The following is a 27247-nucleotide window of genomic DNA, read 5'->3' on the forward strand; positions in this document are numbered from 1 at the left end:
ATTACACTTGGGCCGCCTTAAATTTCCAGGTTTTCAAGTATGAGCGAATCAACAGTTAACAGGTATCCGAAAAATATTTTCAATATGTTGTTGATTGATCTATTGGTAACAGCGGCAACGAATTATTTATAAAGACAGACGATCAAACCTAATCCTATCCACCTTAATATTAAAAATAAAATATTAAACACTGTTTTGCCTTCACAATGCTTAATCAATATTTAATATTCCTACCATTTACAGATTTATTTACTAGAATGGTAAAACTAAGTATGCGAACGCATCATGTTTATTATTTAAACAATGTCAATATAATTTTAGTCATTTTTTCACACGTACGCGTTTAAGTCTACCTATAGGTATAAGATCTAGCAAAAATAATATAAAATATGTATTAAAACTAAACTGATCTAAGTTTAAAACACTTATGATCTTCAGCATTTGTTAGTTATATTATCAAGACTTAGAAAAAACAACGTCGTACTAACTATTTAAAACGCGTTGACAAAAAAACCTATAAAAAGATACTATATATAACGTGTGTGTGTGAGTGTGTATCAGTGCTTTGAAATACTTAATATTTTAGAAGACTAAAAAAATTACTTGAACATTGATTAATGATGAAAATATTGTAAATTCTTAATCGCAATACAAAATAAATTATAATAAACTGTACATATAAAAAAAAATAAGTCTCGCTGTATAATACCCAAAATGTCCATAAAATTATTTGAAAAACCAAAGAAGAAATATGTGTAAATATAGACACAAAATAAAGGAATATAGATCGGATTGAAGTAAACTAGATATAATTTTTCGGCGCTTTAATGACCTAAAAACCATATTAAGCAGGTCTAAAGTCTGGCGGTCTTGTATACAAATTAATCAGGTTTACTATCACCTCGAACAATGCAATAGTCGAATGATAGCTGTCGCTGCCGAATGTCTGAGTGCATTTGTATCAAACTGTTTTTTTACTTAGTGAATTATTCCAAGTTTGTGTACACTTCGTGTTTTTACATTATTGTTAAAAATAAATCGCACACAAGGCCCATCGAAATGCTAAAGATTTTCAGTAAGTATTAGCAATTGTTTTTAATATATTAATTTTAAAAAAAATACAAACTATTTCGATTTAAGATTTTCATAAAATATAACCAAACAAATAATAATTTTCGGTAAACAAGTGACAACTTCAAAATATTTATGTTGAAAATTTGTGTTTTTGACCTACTGTAATAAGCAATTGTTAAAATAATAATAAATAAGTATAGAAAATTGATAAATTTGAATAGACGTTTAAAAATGAATTATCAACTGATCACTTGTTAGTAAAAAAAAAAAACAATTAAATTAAAATATTCTTTAATAAACCAAATAAGACCTAATTTTAAATCAGCTCGTCTAGTTAGTTTTTAAATTGCCTCCAAAAATTGAAACATGCCATTTTTTGATATTCTTAGGATGTTCTTTAATTTTATGGGTTTTTTAAATGTATTTCAAATAGATTTTTTAATTCTTTTTTTCTTGCTGTATAAAATAATACACAGTATGAAATAATATAAATTCATATATTTGTTTTTGAAATTAGTATAAATAAACTTTGGAGGCGATTTAAAAAAAACAAATTTCCATACTAGAGAATTTCTGACAACAGGTTTAAATTCAGCGAAATCCTATAAAATATATGTATTTAGGATATTATTCCGAACCCGTGTAGTGCAGTCTTATTTAAGATATAACTTATAGTATTAGATTTAAGTCAAGTGAGCAGTAGGATGGAGATAATATACGAGTTTTATCACTTGGCATCCCAAGTTTACAGTATTATACGTTTGTTAATCTCTTAAACAGAGAAAACTTCGGAGCTGAGGTTAAGGGGTTTGACCCAAATTATGTGTATAATATTAAAACTTAAAAATAAAATTTGGAAGTAGCTTTGGTATCTATGATACTCTTAGATAGATCTCCAATGAAAACAAATCAATAATTCTACATTCGATGACTCAAAACGCTATGTGGAAAAAGTAAATTGCATGTTGCATAAACGTTTGTTAAACTTATCAATTTTATGTGCAACTTGGCATTAGAGTTTTAAATTATATTTTTAAATTAAAATTTTAAAGTATTTAATTAAAATATGATACTTTGGGCACGTTTTTAAAAATGTATTTGACTCAAAATATACTATCTATGTTAGTTATTGAATTATCGCAATTAAAAGCTTGTTTGTAAACTACTTGTAAAATATGTATGTAATTGAGTAATATAATACTATATGCAAACTCAAGAGGAGAAATTTATGATTGAAATATTATTTATTTTAATTTTATGTGTACTAGCTATTTTACAGTAATGGTGTTTACATGAGGACAAATAATTATTCATTATTTCGCTAAACATGCAAAAGTGGTTAAAATTGTAATAGCATAAACAATTTTTATTTTTATTTAAAATTCGCACAGTGGCATTTGATTATAAAATAATTAATTGATGAACGCATACAAAACAGTTAATACAAAAAAACAATTAAAAAAAGTACTGGTACAATTTTGTCTCTTCCAAGCTCGACTTGTAGTCGTCAGTGTCGAGTATTCACATATTTAGAGGTTTATATATATTAAGAGTTTAAATTTTTCTTAATAACTTACTGCTACCAAACATCTGAGAAGTTACCACGCGACCAGGTGTATTATATGGTTAAATATAACATCCAAATCTGCGACATTGAACGTTAATATCTTCTAATTAAGTCAAAATAATTATTTGTTATAAATGTCTCTATGAACCAAAAACCTATTATTATACCCCAGATTATCATTTTCAAATTTGATTTTTAAATTAACATTTTTAGACCCTTACATTACACTTACATCCTTTTTTTTCTAGAGCCCTCGTGTTTATATTATGTAGGTCACCACGTAAAGGTCAAAATAATAACTTCGTATGACTTACCATGTAATTAGTACAATTTGCAACCCGACTTGACCAGTTTACTATATCGCTAATAATCTCAATTATATTCTATAAGAACTTTAAAAGTCAAGCAAAATGTATACTGTTTGGTATGTATGAACGTTTTGGTATGAGATATGTATAGAAATTTATAAATGTTTAAGTGCATTTTTTGAAAGTTAAAACTATTTAATCATGTTAGTTTTTTAGTCCAAAATATCATTTGATATTAATTTACTTCAAATTTCTCAACAAAAAAAAACAATTTTAAATTATAGATTTTAACTATTTGTCTATGCTTGTAGTTCAATTTGACCTACTTGAAATATTATGAACGATAAAAAATTAGTCAATTAATTTCCCAGTGTCTTTGTGTGACCAAAATTCCTTTTTGTGGGATTGGACATTTTGAAAAGGTACTTTTTCCGTTCGAATTACAACGTATCTATGTAGAATGGTGAAAAACTATCAAAAGGAAATTCAAAACCCAAACTAAATAGCGATTACTAATTGAAACCTCGGCCGGATCTTGACAATATAGTCATATGCATTCGCGGTTTGCTTTTAATATTATATTATCTATTCTTATTGGAAACCCGTAAACCAACGAGGGCGATAAGGACGTGTGACATTCCCAACAATAGTTATTAAATGCAAAATACAAATTAGACGAGGGGCCCCTCCTAACGATGTGGCGGCCGGTCAATTAACTAAGTAATTTATGGGTTAGCTATCGGGCATTGAAAAGTCAAAGTATGTGCGACAAGGGGACCGGGAAAAATTAATTTTACTCTGCAAGACTGCTGGCTATTATTGTGTACTCGACCATACATTTTTTAAAAAATTTATTGTATTCTATCCATCATAACTTATTTTCCCAAATTTGTATGGCGTATTATAACAGCTAATGTAGTAACACGGTTACGAAGCCTCACAAAAGATTAGCATTCAACTTTTATGCAATAATTTTGAGTACTACAACCTTTCTACAATAAAATGAATTCCTCTAAAAAAAACTGGCGTCTAGCACCAATTTTGTCTGTAGGAAATAAAATATTTATTTGAATTTATTATAACCTCTACTCTCACCGTAATCGTTTTCAATTTAAGATGTACATGTTGAATGTACATTGCAGTTATCTTATGATGTGGCTGAGAAGCAGTAGGTTGGCCAAGTCCACCCACATGCATGTAGCACAAGGCCTAACCCCCAAAACAAATTTAAATTAAAAAGAAAATTAATTCTAGTTACACCTGAGTATACCGTGTGATTCTTTTAACGCCCTACACTAGTTTACTCTTAAAAAAATTGTAATTTTGTAGTGTTTCATTTTTTAAATATTTTTGTTTTTGCAATATTACTATATGAAACAATATTACATTTTTTATCTTTTTAGTACTTTCTAGAGCCTTATTAACTTCTGAAACTTAAATGGTGACGTGTATATATATATTTTTAAACTTTTTAAATTAACAACAATTTGCTGACAATGTTAAATATATACGTTGACATTTAAGTTTTATAACTTTACAGAACTTTAGCAAATACTAATAAAGATGAAAATTTAAATAGGTATTGTATATTAATGACTATAACAAAAATAAAAATATTTCAAATAGAAACACTATAAAATGCAACGTAATCATAATACATTAAAACATTTTTCCTTATCACTTTCCTGTACAATACTATTAAGCTTTTTAATCTTTAACTTGAATTTTTTTCAAGGATGAATAACAGATGAACTCAAAGAAACATTACAAGTAGGCTATGTGTGTATTTTTCGGATATTGGCGACATTAGGTAGGTCTGAGGATGTCGATAATTATTTGGCTTTAACCCTAACTATCTATCCAATTTATATAGACTTAATCATTTAACCTTTTGGTTGTACATCTATTTTAAAGTTAAATAGTTATTTCTTTAATAAAGACTACACAACAGCGTTTTCAACAAATTATTATCAAACAAAAATCGATAAACACATGACCCACAAAATGATTTTTAATAAAACTAAGTATGACATATTTTAGTAAATTTAAAAACGTATACATAGATTACAATGAAAGTTGGGTAAGTGCGGACTTACTACAATGTTTTTTTAAAATTCGAAACAATAAGACATTGCAATAATATAGTATGTATTTATTTATTTTGTATTTAATTCTTAATAAATAAAACTAAACCTCTGAGCGAAATTATTGGAAGGTCAAATAATATATACTTTTAAATTTTCTTTCAAATCAATACTATTTGTATTTATGCCATACACAGGTAGGACTTTTAACACTTTTCAAAGCTTATACTGAAGACTCTCGGTAAAATATTATTCATTTAACACAGATTGCAGTTGTTACTTTTTCCTAGTATTACTTCCTGTATAAGCCTAGTTATTATAATTTTTATGAATTCCGAGTTCCACGATTCCGTCATGAATGGTAATTCGAATATTAATAATTTGTACAACATGTACTGAACGAAAAAACATGAGCTGACATGTTTTAATATTTATGTTGGCCATTTCATCTGTATAACGACAAGCAGCAGAGCTATATAGGTTAAAATTGTATTTTAGATAACAAGGTGGCTACATATTTACAGTTTGTTAAGAGTCCATTTTTCGAATCCATAAAAATAAAACGAGTTACGTTGAAACTATAAAAATGTGTACACTACTTGTATGGTGCAGAAAATAAGTCATTTTAAATCTCGTTTAACTGAAACAATAAAATTTAATTTAAAAACTTCTAAACAACTACAGGGCGATCGATTTAACATAAGAAACTAAAAAAAAAAAAATTACAACAACTGTTATGAAATATCACTTTTGTTATACATTAACTCAAAAAAAAAATATATTTTTATACCTTTAGGATATTTTATTAATAATATAAACCCCGGAAATACATGTATCGAACGATTTGAAGGACATGTTATTATTATTTTAGAATAACGTCCTTTAGTTACAAACATTATCATTAAAATATATTTTGTTATTACTTATTACATTTGTAACCTTCTTTTTTTTTAATACCATATAGCACAATAGGTAGCTGTTTTTTAAATATTATTCGTTAATACAATAATATAAAGTTATATATTATATCATATATCATTAAAATGTTTTATCAGCTTTTTAAAGTTCCTGTAAAATATTATCTCATTAGCCATTTTAGCAGTATTTCTCTGTTTCCTTGCCATTATTCGAATATTGTGAATCAAAAATATAGTGAATTATCTTTATTCCGTTTCCCGATTGCCATTATAGTCATTGTTCGCTTTACATTTTGGTTTCTTTATGCTGTTAACAGTTATTAAACACAGCATGACTTCTCCGCCATCACACAGTGGACACAAAAAAAAATGCAACAACAGCACTTCAAGGCTTGGCGTTTAGAGAAAATATGATTATTTATTTATCAGAACTTATTATGATGTACTCCTACCCCCACTGAGCCCAGTATACTCTTAGAAACTTAAGAGGTTTTAAATTAGTTGAAACCGAATGGTGGTAAACTGTTAAACCTGTCGGTATGACCGATGGCACTCAGTACTTTCAAATAATAGACAAAACATTTTCTGTGATAACACACTATACTAACTACATATATTGTAATTTTGCTTCCGTTTAATAGCTTAACTTTTATTTTAAGTATTAATTTTTAATAGTGCGTGCTCAAAATATGAATATGGACGCATTTCTGATGCAAGGTAATTTTTGAGTAAACAAATTAAATAACAACAATAACATCTATTTCGACGCTGGTAATATCCAGCCATGTTATCCAGTTCTTCTCTTATGGATATTACAATGCTTTTTTTTTTTAAATATTTGTTACAGAATTAGTATAAGTTTGTATGACCATTTTTAAAACGTCTATGTCTTTGCTCACGGAGAAAAACACAATTTATTAGTGTAGTCTCTGAAATACTAAAATTATTCATCCTTTTAATAGGTATCCTAAAAAAACAATTATTTTTGTTCGGATCATTTAACTAGTTATCCTTTAAAGTTTTTAACCCATAATCTTTAACTTAGTTAATATATTTTAAATAATCTTATATTCAAAATTCTAAGTATGTATACTTAATAAATGTTCAATATTAATAACTATAAACTCTAAAAAATCCAGATAACTGTATTAATTATTCTTAAAATACATTATATAATATTTTTAAAGAATCACCAGAAGAATCGTTTTTGATTACATAGATTTATGTGAATAAAATAATGCAATTTTCGCGTTACACGAAAAATAATAATTATTATATTTCTTAAACTTGATTTTATTGTGTTTGACTTTTTAATTTTTCAAGTAGGTATTATATTATTGTAAGTAATAGCGTTATTTCCATAACAACTTCCATAAACGTATATTAGGCTATTTTCCTTTACTACAAACTAACAACTTGTGTAGTGTATTTTATTCTTTGAACATAGCGTGATCGAGGCCTTTCAACATTAAAAGAATGATTTATATTCAACGAGTAGTTAAAAAGTAATAAAACATAATTACACAAGTTACTACTCAATAAAGTTAATAGTGGTTTTTAATTTTATATCTTGGATCTAAAACCACCAAACTTAAGCTGCGGGTAAAATGATGAAGAATAATGAAACAAAAATAATTTGTGGATAACTAGAAGTAAAAATAATGAAATTAATACGATATTTTTACCCAAGTTCTCATAAATTAATATAACTAGTTGTTACTACATTGGATAGTCAGTAGGTACGCACAAATAATATTATATTGGTCATTATTATCATGGACAATAAAGAATTTTTAATTGTGATTTGACTTACAGACTCAAGTTTTGCTACAGATAAAACTATTAGTCTATCATTAAAAGTATTTTTGTTTTTAGCCTTTGTTATAAAATGTTATGATTTGACTACTGACGATAATAACCCATTAATCATAAGAATTTAAAACAAAAAGGTAATATCTTAACAAAATATAGGGTTGTAGGTAGTAAAGGGTACCTTAGCTCCCCTAAGTTCCCCACAACTATGCCTATAAATTCCGGAATTAAAACTAATTTACCGTCCCAGGCGGTCGCCCAGCTTGACCGCGTCTTGAGCCGACCTTAATGACTTCTCAACTCCACCGTGATAGGCCTAGCTTGTTTTTAACGAGCCGACTAGGGTCAACTCCGTTCAGAACAAATTTAAGAAATTCATGTCACAAGTCCATTCCCGTCCGTATGAACGTTAATACATTTTATTTAAGGGGTTGGAGATGTTAGGGTGGGACAAACAGATTACCAGGCCATATTATAATGAATCAATGTTTTTAAGAAGGAATGACGTAACAGAAATTAAGAAAAGCTTTCTTTAAGACAGTGGTTACCTTGAACGCGATTTCTCCCCATTTATCAGGGACGTCTCCCAAGGCGACTGGTGGCTCGGGGTAAAAGCAAAACAAGATAGTAAAACGTTTTATAATATTAATATTACTGTCTACCGTTAAACATATCAGTTGATCCACGCTAAAGTGCAACAATTTTGACTTTTGCATCAGCCATTTTTTTTTTCACTAAGCATCAATCAAAAAATACTTAAATATGTATCCCTCAAACCGTTCCCGAGATATGAATTTATAAAAACAGGGTAGTACTTTTTTCCTTTGTGTATAACTACTACTGTAGATTGTATACAACATAAATTATATTAGCAGGAACGCACGCGATTCAAAGAATACAACCGGGTTATCATTCTCTACGGATAAAGTTAATTATAAATACATTTAACTTTAAACCGAGTTCTCCTTAAATAATTGATTGTCTGTTAAAATATTTCTCAGTTTAAAACACGCATAGAATTATAATACCAGTGTGAACGGCTACCGAAAGGTTGTCATTCGCCCAGCTCGTTAGCAAATAATGGATACAAACAGTTGATAAAGTTCTGTCCGAAATTCCCCCAAATAGTCATCAATTATGAACTATAAGGCATTAGGTAATTATTTACAGTTATACAAATTGAAATCCCTAAACTAGAATAATGTCGAACTGGTCATTTCGTGTCCGACTTATATTTTAATTATATATATACATAAAATATTGGAAAATTCCTTCTGAAATCTTTAATAGAATATCTCGACAAAGCTTTTGAACTTCAAAAGGTATTCCAATCGTTTCTGGTAGTATTGTTTTAAAATTGGTATGATATTCAATAAATAAAAATATTATATAAGCTTAACGTACACCATTATTTATTGATACTCATAAATAACTATCCAATCCATTCATTCGTGGTTAATTGTTTTCTTACCATTTATTTTCAGTTTACATTCTTAGCATACTGGGAGTGAGCCAAGCTCGAAGTCGACTAATAGAACTGCTGCCAGGATTCGACAGCTTTAAATATTGTCTGGAACCGCCGCCCCAGTGTCCAAATCCAAACATAACGTTCCATTTGTACACAAGGTAAGCGACGCTCAAGACGTCCCATAATGTCGCAGAAAAACGTAAAACAATGGGTCTACTAACCAATCTTATCAATACTAACCTAATTAAAAACTATACGTATTTGAGTAATAGTATATTTGTAAACTTTTCCAGTAATTAGAATAGTTTTTATCAACTTAAAGAATAATATTTTTACAAACATTATTAATCTTCACGCAGAAAACGACGTTATACACTTTTTTCATTTTTGGCACAATATCAGGTAAAATGTCTTATTTCAGACTTGCTACACAAAGAGATCGGTTAATCGGTTTAGGAAATATAGTGAGTCCAGAAACAAAAATAAAATAATAATAAAAACATTCTCAGACTATCATCCCAATTACAGAAAATACAATTCATTTTATTCAACTACCGATTTTTTATTTGTGTTTTGCTAAAATGAAATAAAAATGTGTTCTGCAATACTCGCATGATTATGTGTAAAGGAAAACTGTATACAGTGTAAAAAATATACTTACAATTGTCTTAGGCACTATTATGTAATATTTTATAATAACGATACCCTATTTCTAAATTTTTTGGTATTTAATCTGACTAAACATTATGTCATTATATTAAAAATACATATAAAAGTATTTGTAAAAATATAAAGTGCGTGTAACGGAGTTTTATAAGCACATATAATAAAACCTCTTGTTTTGATGATTTTTAATTGCGTCGAGTCCCGAACTCGGCTGATAAATCGGCGAATAAAATATACAAATAAAGCACAAATGGGGTTGTCACTTTAAATTGTGGGACAAAATATTGTACTTAGAAAAACAAGAGCATCAGATCATTTTTCATGTTGCCAACAAAGGCTGAAGGCGAAAAAATTCTTTTTGAACGATTACAATAAGACACGGTGGGATGTTCAATTACTCAAGTGTTGTATTCGTCAGATTTAGGTGAATTTATTTTGAACAACGACAGCATTCCAAAACTTGTACAATTTACAACGAAGAATATCTCGTATTTTCATACCGCACTTCTAACCTTATCCAACTACCCGACTATTTATCTTTTTGCTTTTTTTTATTTAACAATATAATTCATTTTGATTTACGGCGTTAAGTGTCGTATATTCACGTCTTAATAATAAAAAACAATTTTCCTTTCTAAAAAAACTGTCCAGGGGTTTCCAATTGATAATAGAAATAGTCAATGGTACACTAAAATTTAAGAACAACACTCGTTCAAGTGTTAAAAATCAATACCAACATTTTGCATACTAATATTATGAATAACATTAATAACAGAATACGGTATCAAAGACAGCAGAACGTTAATAATTAAGAAATGAGGTTTGGATAGCTTAAATGATTAAAAACGTAGAAGCCAATATTAAAAGAATGTTAATAGATAATTGATAAATAGTTTAAAAAGTAACCTAACCGCTAATTGTGGAAAAGAGAACATAATTAGACCCGAAAATAATTAGATCTGGAATATTTTATTTTTTACAATATAAAATAAAACATTCCCAAAAATTTACATTTTCAAAATTCAATCAAATTTTGAAGTCCAAATGGTAGTTACCATATTTTTTTACACTTTTAACAGATAAGAATATAGTTAACTAAAAATGTTGACTGGTCAATTACCAATTTGCAATAATTATTTTAAGAGTGGTCACACGTACAGATAAAAATAATACTACACTTTAGTCTTATTTTTACTTCTGCTTTCTTATCTAGTTTTTTTTTATAAGTATCCATCAATCCGACAGTCGAAAACTGTATACAATTATTCTTCATTTTACAAGTTAATCAAATATATATGTTTTTGTACGTTTTAAAGTCGATACTGCTCTTTGAAATATATATTAAAAAAATATATTTTACACTACAGAGAAAATTTTCTTATATTATAAAATAACATAAACTATGTACAACTAAAAGTCATAAAGGTCGAGCCTTAGACTTACGTTTTTAAAATGAATAATTATACAAAACGTTCAAATGAATATACAGTTTTTGAACTCATATGGAAATTAGGTTACTACCAACTAAGTTTCCTAAGTTTTCTTTGATACATTCTCCTAAGTCTATGAAATCGTATCATAACCATGCCATTCTTTGGGAGTTGTGTTTTTATGTTTAGTAAACTACAACAGAATTTTTAAATTTTACTGGCTGTGCACACTGAAATACCTTTTCGTCGGCAAAGAGCTTTAAGAACGTTGACGATGATGATTAAACAAATATTCGTTATACCGTTTACCGCGCACACTTGACCCGGAAAAGTAAAAACAAAAGCCCACTCGAGATTTGCGTTTGAAAACGCGGTGTGCAGTGAAAAGAAAGAAGGGCTAAAACCAAAAAAAAAGGGCCAACGAAGAAAGGAGGCTATCATTGAGAGCACTTGATTTTCTTAAAAACGGCCGGGACAAACCCGTTTACCTTTGATAAATTGCGGACGTGCAGAGGGAACGGAATCGAGTTAGAACTGAATAAAAAGAGCAAAAAACATGTTAAGCACACGTCAAACGTGGTAAATGTGTGCTAGCGGATTTATTTGTCGCTTACAGTTTGCTTTACTTTCTGTCACATTATTCAAAAAACGTACACCGGCGACGACACAACGTTATGTTGTGTATATTGTAATAAAAATCCCTTCACAGCATAGATTTACATACACTTGCCTAAACGGTCGTGGAAAGTTGAGAAAGAAAATGCTTGACCAAGACTTTAGTAAAATAACGAACAAAATGCAAAGATGAACAATCTTGAATACAAGTTTACATGATCATTTCAGAGACAATAGGGATCTTTGAAAACTCCTCAAGGAGAGAATAGGACAGCTCAGAGTTCACTACTTTGGTGGACAATTGAACGAAGAAATTCCATCACCTATTATTCATTAAATAATCTAATACTACCACACCCGTTAACTGACTTTTAATTATTAAAAAAATCACATGGTAGTATCCATTCTTAATGTAATCGCATACGTTTTAATTTCCACGCTAGATTTATGGATGTGAAAAAAAAATGGACGATTCGCTTTGAGGAAAATAATGCGTTGTTAAATTTTAAATAGAATGAAACAAAATATATAGTTAAAAGAGCTGGAAGAACTAAATAAATAGTTAGACCAACCAAATGTATAGTTGCATTAAGAGCTGCGCATTTAATTGGCCTAATTATTGATTTATTTATTCCAACTATATAAATTGATTGTGTCCTTATCCATAATTATAGTACAGAGAACAATATCATTTTTCCGTGCAGATCCTTTTTAAACAAACTTAACAACAACAACATTATAAACCTAAAAAAATGGTATGTAAGAATAATTCACAATCTTTTCAACATACAATGCTACGATTTGTTATAACTTGTAAGTAACCCAATCATAATTTTAAAATCTTGGTATTGCGTTCTCTGTGACATAAAATAAAAGCTTAGTAGTCCAATCCGTTTACACTCCAAATACCAATTTCAAGAAACACCATTAATAAAGATTTGACACTACTCGCGTTCATTGGAGTTTAGGGCTTTTCTAAAAACTCGACACTCAAATGGCTTTAACACCGTTCTACTACCGAATGGGATGGATGTAATAACGTCTAGAATATTGTTTAGTTAATAGCTGTTATCTTATTAAATATTTAACTCAAAGATGTCGACTTGCTAAACGACTCGAAAAACTTGGCACGAATACCCCGGAGCCGTTTACTTTATTTTTTTCCCCCTGTTTTAACTGACTGTATACATTTTAAGAACTAATTGGACTTCTTAACGAACAAACACGACTGTTTTGTAATGAGTAAGACATGATAGCTATACGAATGTGTATTTATGTTCTATTTATTTACTAATTTAACCTGTATGTCATTATTGTAATCAATGTGTACGCAATACTTTTGTTACAGTAAGCAAATGCATTTTAGGCATAACAAATTAAAATTTAAAAAATCATAAATGCTTGAATTTAAACATCAAATACCGCCTTCAAAATATGCTAATTACAGAAAAATCTGTATTTCAGGAACCATTCATTAATTTGAAATTAAGATAGCGAATGATAAGGATCTTTGCTAAAAAAAAAGATTTCAAGGTGCTTTTAATGCCAACTGTTATCACACGGGTTTTTATATGTATGCCTTTGCCTAATGGCTTATAGTACCCAAAATCTATAAGTGTATGCAATATTCATAAATGTTTATGCGTGGCACTTTAAAGTGTAGGCAAAGTTTAAAGTTTCTTCCTTACCTCTCTAAATAAGGAAATAGCAAGTATAGACTAACGACTTTTGAAGATTTATCAATGTACACTTTTAAACTTTTTAATGTATTTTGAAACGACAACATTATAAATTGAATCTCAGACATGACAGAAATAAGATATAGACATTATTTTCTCCATGGAATTCGTTTAGTTACAGCCCCATGCTGTTACAGCATAAAGCGAATTCGAACTGTACTCTCTTCGACCGACACCTGATTCTTAAAGGTTTATAACAATAGCAAAACTTTTTTAACGATAACGGAGTAATAAATAGCTTTTGCCGTACAATGGGTTCGGCATCTTAAAGTAAGTGTTAGTTTTCTTAAAAAGCTCGAACCAAAATAACCGATAAAAATTATACTATTCACTTGAAGTACCTAAGTTTTAAAACACAGATTGTCAATATAACATGAGTTAATATAAATATTACACAATAATTCCGAAGTCAAACAGACTAAATCATTTTAAAGCCGTACTAAAACTAAATATTGTTTTGTACCTATGTCTTTGTTTTATTACAATTACTTCAAATTAACTGTATTAATAACGCTGTTTAAATATTCTCTAATCAGTAGAAATTGTTAAAAGCAAACTAGCGTTTTCTCAAAATTTATCAATATAGTACAAACATTTTTTTTATCAGTAACAACAATCATATTCATCATCATAAATTCGGAATTATTCAACTTTTTCGAATTTTAACATTGAGTTTTGACTTTTAAAAAAAATTTCTAACAAATCATTTTTATTTAGATACATATTATCAACAAATGGTATTCAAAAAGATTATATCTTATTAAAGATTAAATCTTATTCCTATATAAATCTGTTCTAATTGCTAACGCCTTTGAGAGAATTATTTTTTCTTTGAATTATTTTACTTCAGTTTTATCGCTGTAGTTTTAGAAAACTATAATTTCGCCTAATTTATTACCATTTAATGGGTTGATTTTATTTATAAATATTAATTTTTAGTTTTAATTTAGCCTAAGAAATTGTTTAAAAGTTGTAAAAATAGGCGTTTGTTCTAATCAAAACTTTTAAAATTTAAAGTTTATATTTATTTATAAAAAAAAACATTTATTCTGTGTATGAACTATGAAATGTAACATTTTTATTCAATATCATGCTCAATGTTATATTAACATGCTTCAAAAAAAAAAAAGAAAAATGCATCATATAGAAAACAATATTTACTTTGAGAATATTACAATATTTAAAAGTATTTATCACAATACTTTTACTTTGTAAGACTTTTGTAATCACAGCTGTTGTACTTTGGTTTATAAAAAATAACACTTAGTAGGCACTTTTTCTAGTATTCTAGTAATTATCTTATCTTATTACAGTATCATGACAGTATAGTACCACAATATCAAATAAGAAAAAAATTAAAAAATTCAATAAGTAAAAACACATTTTGGCCCTTGTTCTAATAAGTGTCTCAATGTTAATACATTATAGTTATGAACTTATTAGATTCAAATATATTAGACTAAACGAGATCTTATGTAAACCAACTAAGAAAGCTTTTTAAAAATCCGTAGTTATTTTTTTTTTCATTCAGGGAAAACCATATAAAAACTCTCCTTCGTAATGTATGTGATATTGAATTTTGTGTATTTTTATCGATAAGGATTCATTTGCATTGCATTAAAAGGGCGTCGCACCGCCCATTTTTAAGGAGTAAAGTATAGGCAATTTTTTACAAAATCTTAATTTAAAGGTTAAACTGTGATGTGTAATTATTAGTTCGATAACTAGGACTCTATTTTGGTAGTTAATTTATTTTTTGGACTACCACAGCATCCTTGAAAGCGATTTAAAAATGTTTTTTTCATCTCTACATGTTTAAGCAGACCGAAAATAACTCATTCTCTCATTTTATTCTCTCAAGGTACACAAACGACTACGTGTTAGACAACACAGATCCGGACAATCTATTGCAAGCGCCGTTTATATTAAATGCACCCATCAAAATTCTCATTCACGGTTACACGGGAAACAAGGATTATTCGCCGAATATCGAACTTAGACCAGGTAAGTGTCTAACGATGAACTGCTATCGTTTATAATTTATTAATTACACTATTCACTCCAATGTTACGCTCGAAATAATAAATTACTATACTTTACCTATCAAATGATATGTCTGCCCAACAACAACTCGGTAGTTGTCAATACACGACGTTCCTGCGGTTGTCTGGTGTGGAATTTTGTCGTTTTCCATCTTAAATAATATTAATAACTTGTCCAAAATCGTATCACTCGACAAACCTCTTTTTTAATTAAGTCAAATAATGCCGCACTAAATCGAAATGGGATAAAAGTAATATTATGAAGAACTATAAAAAAAATATTTTTAAAATCGTCACTTACCGTGGTAGGTGTAAGATCTTATACCGCGGTAACGGTATATTCTGCGGGTTAAAAATAAACAAATTTTATTAAAATTATTTTGTTTGTTCGTTTTCTGTTAAATCTTACAATTGAATTAGTCACGACGGATTTAGAAATAATAATTTAATAATTATATAAAACATTTTTTATGGTATATAATTTAATGATTTCTCACTGAGATACCTAAATAACAAAAGGCTAGTACCGTATTGTTATCTATCTGAATAGGTATATTATTATATTTTTACATAATATCTAAGACTTCATAATATAAGATTACAAGAGGTTTATTATAAGACAAAGGGGTAGATTTTACATCTCATATTGTAGACGCTCATTGTTGCTCTACGATCTCGTCATGCTTTCTTTTCCATCATTAAAATATTTTTTTGTTTTTAGATTTCAGCAAATACACTAGAATTTTAAATTGAAAAAAAAACGTACAAATCATACAACCGCACGCGCTTTTGTTCTCGTTAACTCATAAAGAATCTGTGTAACTTTTTTTTTTTTTTAGTTGTCATTTTTTCAACAAACAAAATATAATAAAATGGCCTACAGTGTTACTGACATTTGGTACACCACTACAATCAAGTATTCAAATGAAGTAGGGAATAAAACATGTTTTTAATTTATTTATTTTTTAACTGGAAACAAAGTTACAAATAAAATAACCGAAATATCTCACAGTGATTAATACAGATGTATAATATTTGTATAATGTGACATGCTTGGTTGTATATCGATTTTCTAAGCACACGAAAAAAATAAACTGAATTTAAAGTTACTGAAATTGATTCACTTTGCAGAGTTATACTGTGTACAGGTAGACTAACGACTGAATGAATACAAATATATTATGTCTTAATAATATTAAAAAACTATTATTAGACAATTTATTTTCAAATAATAATACCTATTCTTTGTTAATTTGTTTTACGGTTATGTTTCCAAGGTCGGTTCACATTAATTCGACGCTCATTAATTATTATTATTGCATTTAGCATGGATCTATTTAAATGATTGTATCCACGTGTAGGTTTACCGCCTCTCGAGAGACTAGAATACTTTATTATTTATATGAATTTTTAATAGCGTTTTCCCCATTAATTTTCAACCGGAGCGCGCACCTGTTTCCTTTTCCCTGCCATCGTCCATCAATATAACTGTCATTCGTTTTTCCCCACAAATGAATAATCAGACCAAATAGCAAAAAAATTATTCGTTAAAATATTATTGTTTTCTTTATTTCTACTAAAAAAAAACATCAATACAAATTAATTTCAATTATTTCTATGTAATTTTCTATCGGCAACGGTTTATTTTGTGCTGACCCTGTGATAAAATTAACCTACCTCTTATCGAGGAAAAATTTTAAAGGCAAGAACAGCGGTGTGTATTATGTAAAATCAGTGCCATGCGTTGGTTTGTAGCGCGTTAATTATTCAGGAAGGTATTTAAAAAGCACTTTATTAAGTACAGGTTTTTAAGTGGTAATAAAATATCCTCCCACTCGGGTATGGTTTAAAATTATTTTTTTAACTGCCAAAAATTGTATATTATTTTTTAACAAAACTCAAATCTTTTGAAATTAAAAAATATAAACAAAATTATATACAAAATATTGTACAATTAATAAATGTGTTCGATCGATTATTTACTCAACACAGGGAAACGTCTTTCCTATCGCATATTTTAACAAAATTAACCACAATAATAAACTTAAAAATTATTTCCGACCAGTCAGCATTTTTTTAGAAAATCTCACTCTCGAATAGTCCTAACGAGAATACTCAATGTTTACTCTAAGGTTTTTTTTTATCAAATTAAGCAAAAAGGCGGCCTCTGAAAGTTTATGTATGAATTTTAAAGGGGAAAAATGCGTTTGTTTACAAAAGAAAAACCTTCGATTAAGCACACTTGTTTTTCACGCCTAGTGTAATGTGTTGTACAAATATCATTGGAATCTTTCGAGTGGTTTTGAAAAAAAAACACCGCCTTAAGGGGGGCTCCATAAGAAAAAATTGGTTTAAATAAATTTCGACCATGTCAATAAATTTACCGGTTAATTTGTATAAGTTTCAAGGTGTTATTTTTAATTTAAATCATTTTGTCTATGAGTAAAAGCCATTTTAGTTAACATAACATACATTTTTTGTTCCATCGCACAGGCTCAACCAGTGATCCGATAAGTAATATGAAAACAGATTTGAATTCGTCATGAAATTTACATGAGATCGGTCACGGTACTTTTTTGATATCTTATTCCTACTATGTATAACACACGTTTGAACATTTTACAAAATTTCAACATTTTAAAATAAAATTTAGAAAGGGTTAAAATTAAAAATTGATAAAAGTACCTCGGCCGATCCTAAGTAAACTTCATGACGAATTCAAATCTGATTTTAGATTGCTTATCGGATCACTGGTTAGGCCTGTGCGATGGAATGAAAATGATGTGTTTTGACTGAAAAAATGGTCTGTATGGAGCCACCCCCCCCCCCCTTTAACGTTTGTATCCGTCCAAAGTTTTTAAACTCAAAAATGACCCCCTCCCCCCCCTCACCCTAGAACGTGTATTTATTATCGTTTTCGTTTTCAGCATACTTGACGTACAAAAACTTGAACGTCATATCGGTGGACTACAAGGACCTGGTGCAAGAGCCGTGCTACGTGCAAGCGGTACACAACGTGCCGCTGGTGGGCAAGTGCACGGCCGCGTTCATCAAGCACTTGTTTCGCGTCCGAACAGACTTGGACTTCAAAGACCTGCACGTGGTCGGTTTCAGTTTGGGCGCTCAGGTGGCCGGCCACATAGGGCGGCTGACCAACGGCACAATCCAAAGGATAACCGGTAAACCGTTAATAATTATTATTAAAAAAAAATAATCAAAAGTTTTGGGCTGGAAATCAGTAGCTTACATCACAGTACAAGTCGGTTGGTTTTATTTCGATAACAGTCTGTTTCTACCGTCAGGCCTGGATCCGGCTTCTCCTCTGTTCGACACTTACATTGTCTCCAACGAGATGCTGGACAAGTCTGACGCCGTCTTCGTGGATGTCGTTCACACCAACATCGGTTACAAGGGCAAATCCGTGCCGTTGGGCAACGTCGACTTCTACGCCAACAACGCCATGATACAACCCGCGTGCGGCTTCAGTAAAGTGCACCAACAAATATTACACACACACACAGTGACATTGGAAAACTGAGGGTCCGAAATTATAATATAAGAAGAAAAAAAATAGTCCCAAAGAATATATTATTCTATAAAAGAGTTCGATATGACTACTTACGGTAGAGCCACAGAATAACCAGAAGGGACACTTTAAAAAAATTACCCGGGTTCTTCTGAGGCCGACGGCCATTTTGTTTTTGCGGCTAAGAGCCAGACCACGGAGTAGATAAAATCAGAAGGGTCACTTTCAATGTAAACAAAAAACTGACGACCATTTTGTGTACCTGTTTAGTATTGTGTGTTAATAATTCTTGTTATATCTAAACAAGACTTAAAATAGTAATGTATAGATATACAATATTATAGTGGTGTAGCCTTAAGAAGATGGCCATCGCGTTTTTGTGTGATAATAGTATCTTCCCCGTGTAAATTTTATCAGTGTCCGAGGCCTGTGAAAGTCCAGAAAATAAATTAACTACCAAAAAGTGTCCTAATTATTAAACTAATAATTACACATCACAGTTTTACCTTTGAAATTTTGCAAAAAATTGCCTAAACCGAACGCCATAACAAATAGGAGGTACATAGTATTGTCCTCTTAACATGGGAAATTCTAATTTTTCATTAAAAAAAAATCAACTTTGAAAACCAATCTAAACTTTAACAATTTAAAAAAAAAAGATTGCTATGAGGACGTCAGTATTTTGGCGGCAAAACTAGCAGAAAAATAAATTTTAAAATGTTTACAATATACAGAGAAGAACTTTACCGGTTTTTTTTTTTGACAGCTTAAAACACAGCAAGTTACTCAATCTTGAAGATTGTTTTTTTTTCATTTGTTTATTGAAAGTTAGTGAATATTTTAATATTAAAAAAAACCGTTCAACACAGATAAAGTTCTCTTCTGTGTATTGTGAAAATTTGGCAATTTTTCTGTAAATATTGACCTTTAAGTTTGTCCCCCGCAAAGCAATTTTGATGGGTAAACAACTGTAATTTATCCTATAGAAATTACTGTGATAGTATGCTCTTTACTGTATTAATAAGTGAACACTATAATCAAGGTCTAAATTAAGATTTTGCGAAAAATTGCCAATACTTTACTCCTTAATAAACAGGCGGTACCTTTTCCTCACTCTTTTGATTTGTTTTTGTCAAGATACAGCCTATCAAAACTGATAACTTGCGAAAAAAATGTTACCATAAAATATCAAAAGAAGAACTTTCAATTGTAAAAAAAATGTGTGTATTTTGTTACTCATTGAAAACCTATTTACAAGCCTGCGACATAACAATTCTCCAAAAACCCATAAAAGGACGTCTTATTAATTATACACGGTACTTTCCATCGACAGAACATTTACAGGAAAATGTTGAACTCCAAAACATTAAACGTTGTGTGCCCTCCAAGTTGTCCAGTGTTGTTTAGGATACATATTGTCACTAATATTCAGTTGTCAGTTTATGTTATAATTAATTATTACAGATTCGACGTGCAGTCACGTTCGAGCCGTCGAGTACTACGCCGAGTCTATAATGGCCAAGAATGAATTTTTGGCAGTCAGATGCATGAGCTATTTACTATACACGTTGGACTTTTGCGAACCATCCAATCTGAGCAATCTCGTTCGAATGGGCGAACACGTACCACAGACGTAAGCCAGTGTTTTATTCAAATATACAACCATATATAACCATCGATATTGCCAAGTGACGACAACGTTTTAAAATATTCCATCCGTTTCAGAGCCAAAGGAATATACTATTTTATGACCAACAGCCAAGCCCCTTTTGCTCGAGGACTATCGCCATATCGAGAAGCCAAACCAAAGACGTCCTCCGGACTGAAAATATCTCCGTCAACCCTTTCGTTGGGATCTCTTAAAAACTTTTTTATCCCACAATAGGTTCAAACCTGATGGCATTTATTATATTTCATTGTGTTTTTTTTTTTTTACACGTTATGTATATAACTTGTAACGTATGTTGAACTCAACAAAAAAGTTCCACAGTGGATTACTCTACTACATATTATATTACGGCATTTCATTATTATTGTTGTAATTATTATTATTATCTTTATCATTATTTACTACAAATAATACCTTAAATACAAACAGTTGATAGAAATAATTTGTAAATGTATACTAAAAAGATTTAAAGTATAGTCATTATAGTAAACAGTCGTCGACCCATATAAAAGGCATATACGTCATTTTCAGCCGAGTTTAGTTTTTGAAATTGATCCTCTGAAATAAAATTAAAAAATAAAAACTGATAATTTATGTTTGTTAAACTTCTAATAATATTATAATTTATCTGCACTAACCCGTGACTTTGATGTGTCGATTTCGTTCCACTCAAAACAATGTAAGGCGATTGCGTCTGTTTTTGTTTCGACTGTAGCATGTTCAACGTACCAAGCGGTGTATCTGTTGAGCTCATTTTCTTCATAAGCTAATGAGAAAACAATTTTTTAATCATTCAGAAGTTAGGTACACATTACGCAAGCCACTACTGTTATGTTAAATACTATTGTTTAACTCACGGCTTCTTGTTCAGTTTTCTTTATACGTTTTTCTATTTTGTTTTTACCTGGTCCTTTACCGTGAAATTTATGCGATAAATACCTACGCGAAAAGAAATGATTGGTTGTGTTATTTTAATTAGTATAAAGAAAACTAACACAAACAATTTATTCTTACCGGAATGCTTCCTTCTCACTTAGTAAATGACCGTCGTCATCGATGTAATCCAATTTTATATTAGGCTTATATCCATCTTTTTCGCGGAACTCGACAGTAGGTCCACTGTACCGATCTCTTCTACTCGCTTTTTCATCCTCGGCCCTAAACGTTTACCGGATAACACACGAAACCGTTAAACTACTTATTTAACAAAAACACAATGTCATATTATGTTGAAATATTTAAAAACATACAAAAATGCTTTGTCTTCTATGGAATAGTTTTTAGCCTGCAGATGAGCAAAACGTGAAGCCGACGGTCGAGCGCTCTCTTCTTTTTCTATATAACCCTTACTCATTGCTAATCTTAAAGCTCCAGCAACACCCTTACCCAAATCTGGTTCTGGTTCCAAAATCGGTTTGCTGTCTATCGTTTTCATATCCACTGCTTTTTTATCTGAAATTTTAAATCACAAATGATACCTACTGACATCTTTTGTGTAATTCGTTTGTTTTAGTCTCACCTATTTCGACCTCTTTCCATCCTTCATTTGAGTGGTCAGAATCTGCTTCATATTCTTGCTTCACATTATTTTTTTCATAATCCTAAATAATTAATTAGTTTCAATTATTTATTCGTGCAAAATTAAGAGGGTCTTCGTTCTGTCTAGTACATAAAACCATGAAAAGTTGAAAAAATGTTCATTCTTTCTTTTTTTCCTCAAGAAGGATAACACTCAAAAAGTTTTAAAAAAAAATTCAATTTCCAGCCAATTGATGATTTAATAAAAACATACACGGATTGGTAATTCAATGTAAAACAGAATATCGCCAAACAATAATATAGCAGTTATTAATCAGGCAAACACACATAATACTGACTTATCAAATAATACTTTAATAATAAAAATATTGAAAATTAGGATGTTTTAACAAATTTTCACAATGGTTTGTGGATAGAATACTTAAAATAATCTCCTTGATCTTAACCTGCCGCTTTTAAGCAGTTTTATTGTAGTACGCACTATATTGAATGATAAATCCGTTTTTCTCATTGATATATTGATTAATGTCTCAAAGAATCAAAGTAGCATAATCAATCAATGTTTTAGCAGCAAAGTTATTACTATACATACAAATAATACTGAAGAGAGCCCAAAGATTAAGAAAAATTGGTTGCGTTTTTCTAGGAAATTATTTTATTAAGTTTAAATCTGTTTATTAACCCAAATTAATAATTGTCCGCACTTCACTCATTTCTTACTGTGCTGATGTAATTTCTGTAGTTTGCAAAATAAAAAATGTATTACCATTAAGGCTTCAGCTTCTTCTTCTTCTCTGTTTCCCGCTTTACCGTACGTTGGAATATCACCAAGGGTTCTGCAAAACTCGGCAGTTGAATTCAGTGTGATCGCACCTTGTGCTGTATCGTTGTATTCTTTTTTCTATTTAACAAACAATGTAATTTTGTTATTTATAATTATACTACTATGTAAATATAATATATTACTAATGTAGAACAGTGAAAGCTATTTAAAAAATTAGGGCAGTGATATTATATATGAATTCTAATAAATTCATGTAGTGGTGTGGTTTTTCTTACAATCTAAAGAAATTTGCAGACAGCGTCTACTGAACTACTTTGTAGCCATATACTTACAATTATAAGGTCTTTTATGTCAGGTTTTTTTTCTATTGTTTCCAGCTGTTTCAATTTCCTTGCTTTTTTTAATGCTAGTTGCAAACCCATATCATCTTCTTCGTCATTTTCTAACTTGATGTCACTCGTATCCATTAATTCTCCTAAACAAATGAGTAAACAAACATTATAATATTTGACTTATTTAGGTTTGTAATAAAAATTAGTTAAACTTGAAACTCATAAATTTATTATTTATACTACTTTATTTATGTTGTATAAAATAATGTACTTTAATAATTTTCACAAAATACAAACCGTTTAAAACGTCATCGATTTCATCAAGTTCATCGTTATCTTCCTTACGGCCATTTTTACCAGTAAGTCTTAATGTTCTCTCTAACTTATCAGCATTTAATGGATTTATTCGTAGTTTCTTTTTCTAAATAAAAAAACATGTAGTTAAAATGCTTAATTTACTAAGTTTGCAAATCATATTTAGATTAAAATTAAAATTTTATACCTTAACTTTTTTAAATTTAACACTCATTTCACTATCGTTGTAATAATCCGATGCAAGTTTCAACTGAGTCGAACCCAAAGAATCCATATTTAAATTCTTCTTTAATTTCTCTTTGATAGTATCTCGTTTTGCTTTATATTCGTCAACACCTTTAAATATTTCATTAGTAAAACAATGCTTAGTAATGTATTATTATTATTTTAATAAGTAAATAATACACACCAAGTTTGAAACTCTTTTTCTTTATGCCTTCAATTTCCTCATCATACTTTCCAAGAACTACAGTAGGTGGAGCGTCTGTGTCCATATCTTCAAACTCTTCGTAAGCGTTGTAATTTGGACGTTGCTTCCGCCTATCGATATTCTAGACAATAAAAAACATAAAAGTTATAAAAAAAACTATAGAATATTAAAAAGAATATTATAACCATACTAATTTATATGATTCATCGTCGACCATATTAACGTTCACCAACACATCAGGGTCTTCGGCTAATACGTCTTTATCTTGTAAAGTTAGAATAACATCTTTGCCTTCAACAAATTCATCCTGAATGAAAATACAAAAAAAAAAAAATGAATATTTGTTTTTAATCGTAGAACACGTCATGATTTTTACAAACGGTTCTCACCATTGAATGTTGAACTTCCAGTCCCTTCAAATGCTTACTGGAATAGAAGTTTTTCATCTCACTTTTAGTGCTCTCTTCTATTAGCTCACCCACTCCGAAAACATCATCCATTTCCTCCAATTCTTGGGCCTTTTGACAAAACAAAAACATTGCTGAAAAACCAGTCCAAAGCAAACGCACAATAAAATAATTCATGAGTACAAATAAATAAGTTTTTTTTACCTTTTTCTTTGCCATTTCCATTTCTTCTTGAATACTTTTAGTCTTCTTCACCCAGCTAATGGTATCTTCTTCAGAATCACTATCGGCTAATTTTTTTACTTTTAAAATTTTGTTTTCAATTAACCGTTTTTCTTTTTTTTCCGCTATTCTCGCTTTGACTTTATTAATGCGATTTTTTTCTGTTATACTCACTAATTAATGAACGAAACAACATTAGAAATGAATTTTTATCACAATAAGAATGAAATTCTTACTTGCTGGTTTATGAACAAATTCTCCTTCGTCGCCTGCAATCACTTCTAGTCCATCGTCTCTACTTTTGGTAGTTTCTTTATTATCTACCTGTAAAGGTTTGAGACCCAATTTGGCTCTGAGCTTGTTGGTTGCTTCGATTGAAAGGCTGTCTGATGACGAAGAGATGGTCGGAGGTGGTGGTGGCGTAAGGCTTGGAGGAGGTGGTGTACGAGCCTCATCGCGTGATATTTTTGGTGGCGGAGGTACGAAAATAATATCATCATCTGTGTTAAGAAAATTATTATGATACTTATTTCAGTTGTTAACTTGATTAATGATTTTTTTTTTTTTAACCCGTAACTGGTACAGTGCGGCGTCACACAATGCTTATCAACGTAAACTTATGAGGCATCTTATCATTGTATCAGTTACGGGTTAAATAAAAGGGCATTGGTTGGTCAAAAAGCACCATAAAAGAATATAATATATATTTATATCACAAATCAAAAGATATCTCTACAGAAAACATAACATCACAGCACATTTCAAAAACAATAAGGCATACCAGAACTGTGATATTTTTGTTTATCCTTGGACTTTTCCTTTTTTTTATGGTGTTTCTTGTGTTTTTTGTGTCTAGAGGAAACCTCAGCATCTGACGAATCACTGGATTGGTGTCTTTTTTTCTTGTGTTTTGAAGACAACTCTGCGTCTGACGAATCACTAGAATAGTGTCGTTTCTTTTTGTCCTTTTTCTTGTGCTTAGAAGAGGACCCCATTATTTTTGTGTATAAAGGCTGCACGTTATGTTATTAAATAATCCACAAACATTAATATTCAAAGTATATGATATAAATAAAGTAACAAAAACGAAATGACGCTTGCTGCCTATACTGAACGTTCACAAACGTAAATCGGTCAATTTCAGTTTACTGATATAACTGATAAGCGATTATCCCACTCCATGCTTGAAATCGTGGAAAAATCAATGTCTTTAAAATTTCATGGAATAGAAAACCGTAAATTATAAAAATTATTTCAAATAGTAACATTATAGGTATCTTTTTATAAAAAAAAAACAATATTATTAGGTATAATATTTATATATTATATGTGTTTAAACATTTGTTTTAAATTTTTGTCAAATAAAAAAATGTGCAGTAAATACATGTTTAAATGTGAGTTGTAAAATGGAATAACTATTTAACAACAGTCGTTACTGGATACGACTTATGTATTGTGGATAGTAACAGTTGTTTATATTTTATGAACTCAAACAATATCGTAATCAACTAGTGTATGATGAAAAATATATTTTAGATTAACGAAATTGACTAGAGATTATTAGGGTGATTATATTAAGTGTTATATGGCTACAGTGAACTGCCTTTTAGTCTAAGTTTAGGCCATAAGTTTCTAAATACGCTCAAAAAAATTATATACTAAGCTGGACATTTTTTTGTTTTATAGACGTAAATTTGCGACCTTATAGTTGGAAATTAATCAGAAGGTAGGACTTATTGAATAGAAGAAAAAAATCAGAACTACAAATTATTTTTTAATTGCCAAAAAAATGTGTTTTTGGCCGATTTTGTGAATTTTAATACAAGTACGTTATAACTTCGAAAAAAATTATCAATTTAAGTCAATATTTTTATAGACGCCTATTTAAAATGATCTTATTCGGTTTTTGTACGTTTTTGTAACCGATGATCTAATTTTTTCATGTAGTTTTAAGTTCATAAAAATTCAAAAATCTATAGACAAAATTCGTTTTTAAAAACAAATTTAATACAATTATTTATCCACACAGGTGTAGAGGCCCATAAACTTAAAAACTTAAAAAATGTGTGATGCCAAAAGTTATTTGCCTTTTGTCTACATTATGAAACGATACAAATCGTATCGTCGGCTTTTGTACAACACAGAAATTCCAACTAAAATTAAAATGTTCAGGTGCATACATGAAAAAACAGATTAAAATAATTAGGGTCGTTAACTATGTATAGATAAAATCACTTTCAAATAAACACACTTCGACGCGTATCTATAGATATAATATTCCATATTTCCATTAATGAGCTT

General features: G+C 29.7%; 2 protein-coding genes across 3 annotated transcripts; one reads left to right on the forward strand and one right to left on the reverse strand.

The window, feature by feature from the left end:
• The first annotated feature begins 930 nt into the window (after window positions 1–930).
• On the forward strand, window positions 931–21416 carry LOC126838241 (pancreatic triacylglycerol lipase-like). 2 transcript variants are annotated; one of them, XM_050572516.1, is made up of 7 exons: window positions 931–1075; window positions 9247–9388; window positions 15542–15684; window positions 18650–18901; window positions 19025–19207; window positions 20713–20881; window positions 20974–21414. In XM_050572516.1, exons 1-7 carry the CDS (start codon window positions 943–945, stop codon window positions 21131–21133), a joined length of 1182 nt encoding a protein of 393 aa, XP_050428473.1. In that variant the 5' UTR covers window positions 931–942; the 3' UTR covers window positions 21134–21414. The 2 variants fall into 2 exon arrangements, with proteins under 2 accessions (XP_050428473.1, XP_050428474.1); XM_050572517.1 differs by lacking the exon at window positions 931–1075 and adding an exon at window positions 6492–6667 and having other exon boundaries at window positions 20974–21416.
• On the reverse strand, window positions 21151–26080 carry LOC126838235 (U4/U6.U5 tri-snRNP-associated protein 1). Its single transcript, XM_050572504.1, has 16 exons — window positions 25728–26080; window positions 25183–25446; window positions 24929–25119; window positions 24707–24835; window positions 24508–24624; window positions 24297–24438; window positions 24075–24223; window positions 23870–23993; window positions 23573–23715; window positions 23223–23357; window positions 22437–22518; window positions 22168–22369; window positions 21932–22075; window positions 21775–21856; window positions 21556–21683; window positions 21151–21475 (listed from the first exon to the last, which is right to left on the reverse strand). The coding sequence occupies exons 1-16, from the start codon at window positions 25939–25941 to the stop codon at window positions 21445–21447; spliced, it is 2277 nt and encodes a 758-aa protein (XP_050428461.1). The 5' UTR covers window positions 25942–26080; the 3' UTR covers window positions 21151–21444.
• Window positions 26081–27247: the final 1167 nt, after the last annotated feature.

The sequence above is a fragment of the Adelges cooleyi genome, unplaced genomic scaffold (assembly GCF_023614345.1).
Source record: "Adelges cooleyi isolate 19-005CV unplaced genomic scaffold, UGA_ACOO_1.1 ACOO_flye_CR_arks_rails_tigmint_CR_PRNA_30, whole genome shotgun sequence".
In the NCBI taxonomy this organism is placed as follows: Eukaryota; Metazoa; Arthropoda; class Insecta; order Hemiptera; family Adelgidae; genus Adelges; species Adelges cooleyi.

Coding starts and splice junctions, on each gene's coding strand:
- LOC126838241 (XM_050572516.1), top strand. CDS start 943: ATGTCTGAGTGCATTTGTATCAAACTGTTTTTTTACTTAGTGAATTAT. Junction 1,076..9,246: donor CGAAATGCTAAAGATTTTCA/GTAAGTATTAGC, acceptor ATTTATTTTCAG/TTTACATTCTTAGCATACTG. Junction 9,389..15,541: donor ACGTTCCATTTGTACACAAG/GTAAGCGACGCT, acceptor TATTCTCTCAAG/GTACACAAACGACTACGTGT.
- LOC126838235 (XM_050572504.1), bottom strand. CDS start 25,941: ATGGGGTCCTCTTCTAAGCACAAGAAAAAGGACAAAAAGAAACGACAC. Junction 23,994..24,074: donor TTAAATTTAAAAAAGTTAAG/GTATAAAATTTT, acceptor TTTTTTATTTAG/AAAAAGAAACTACGAATAAA. Junction 22,370..22,436: donor ATGGAAAGAGGTCGAAATAG/GTGAGACTAAAA, acceptor TTAAAATTTCAG/ATAAAAAAGCAGTGGATATG.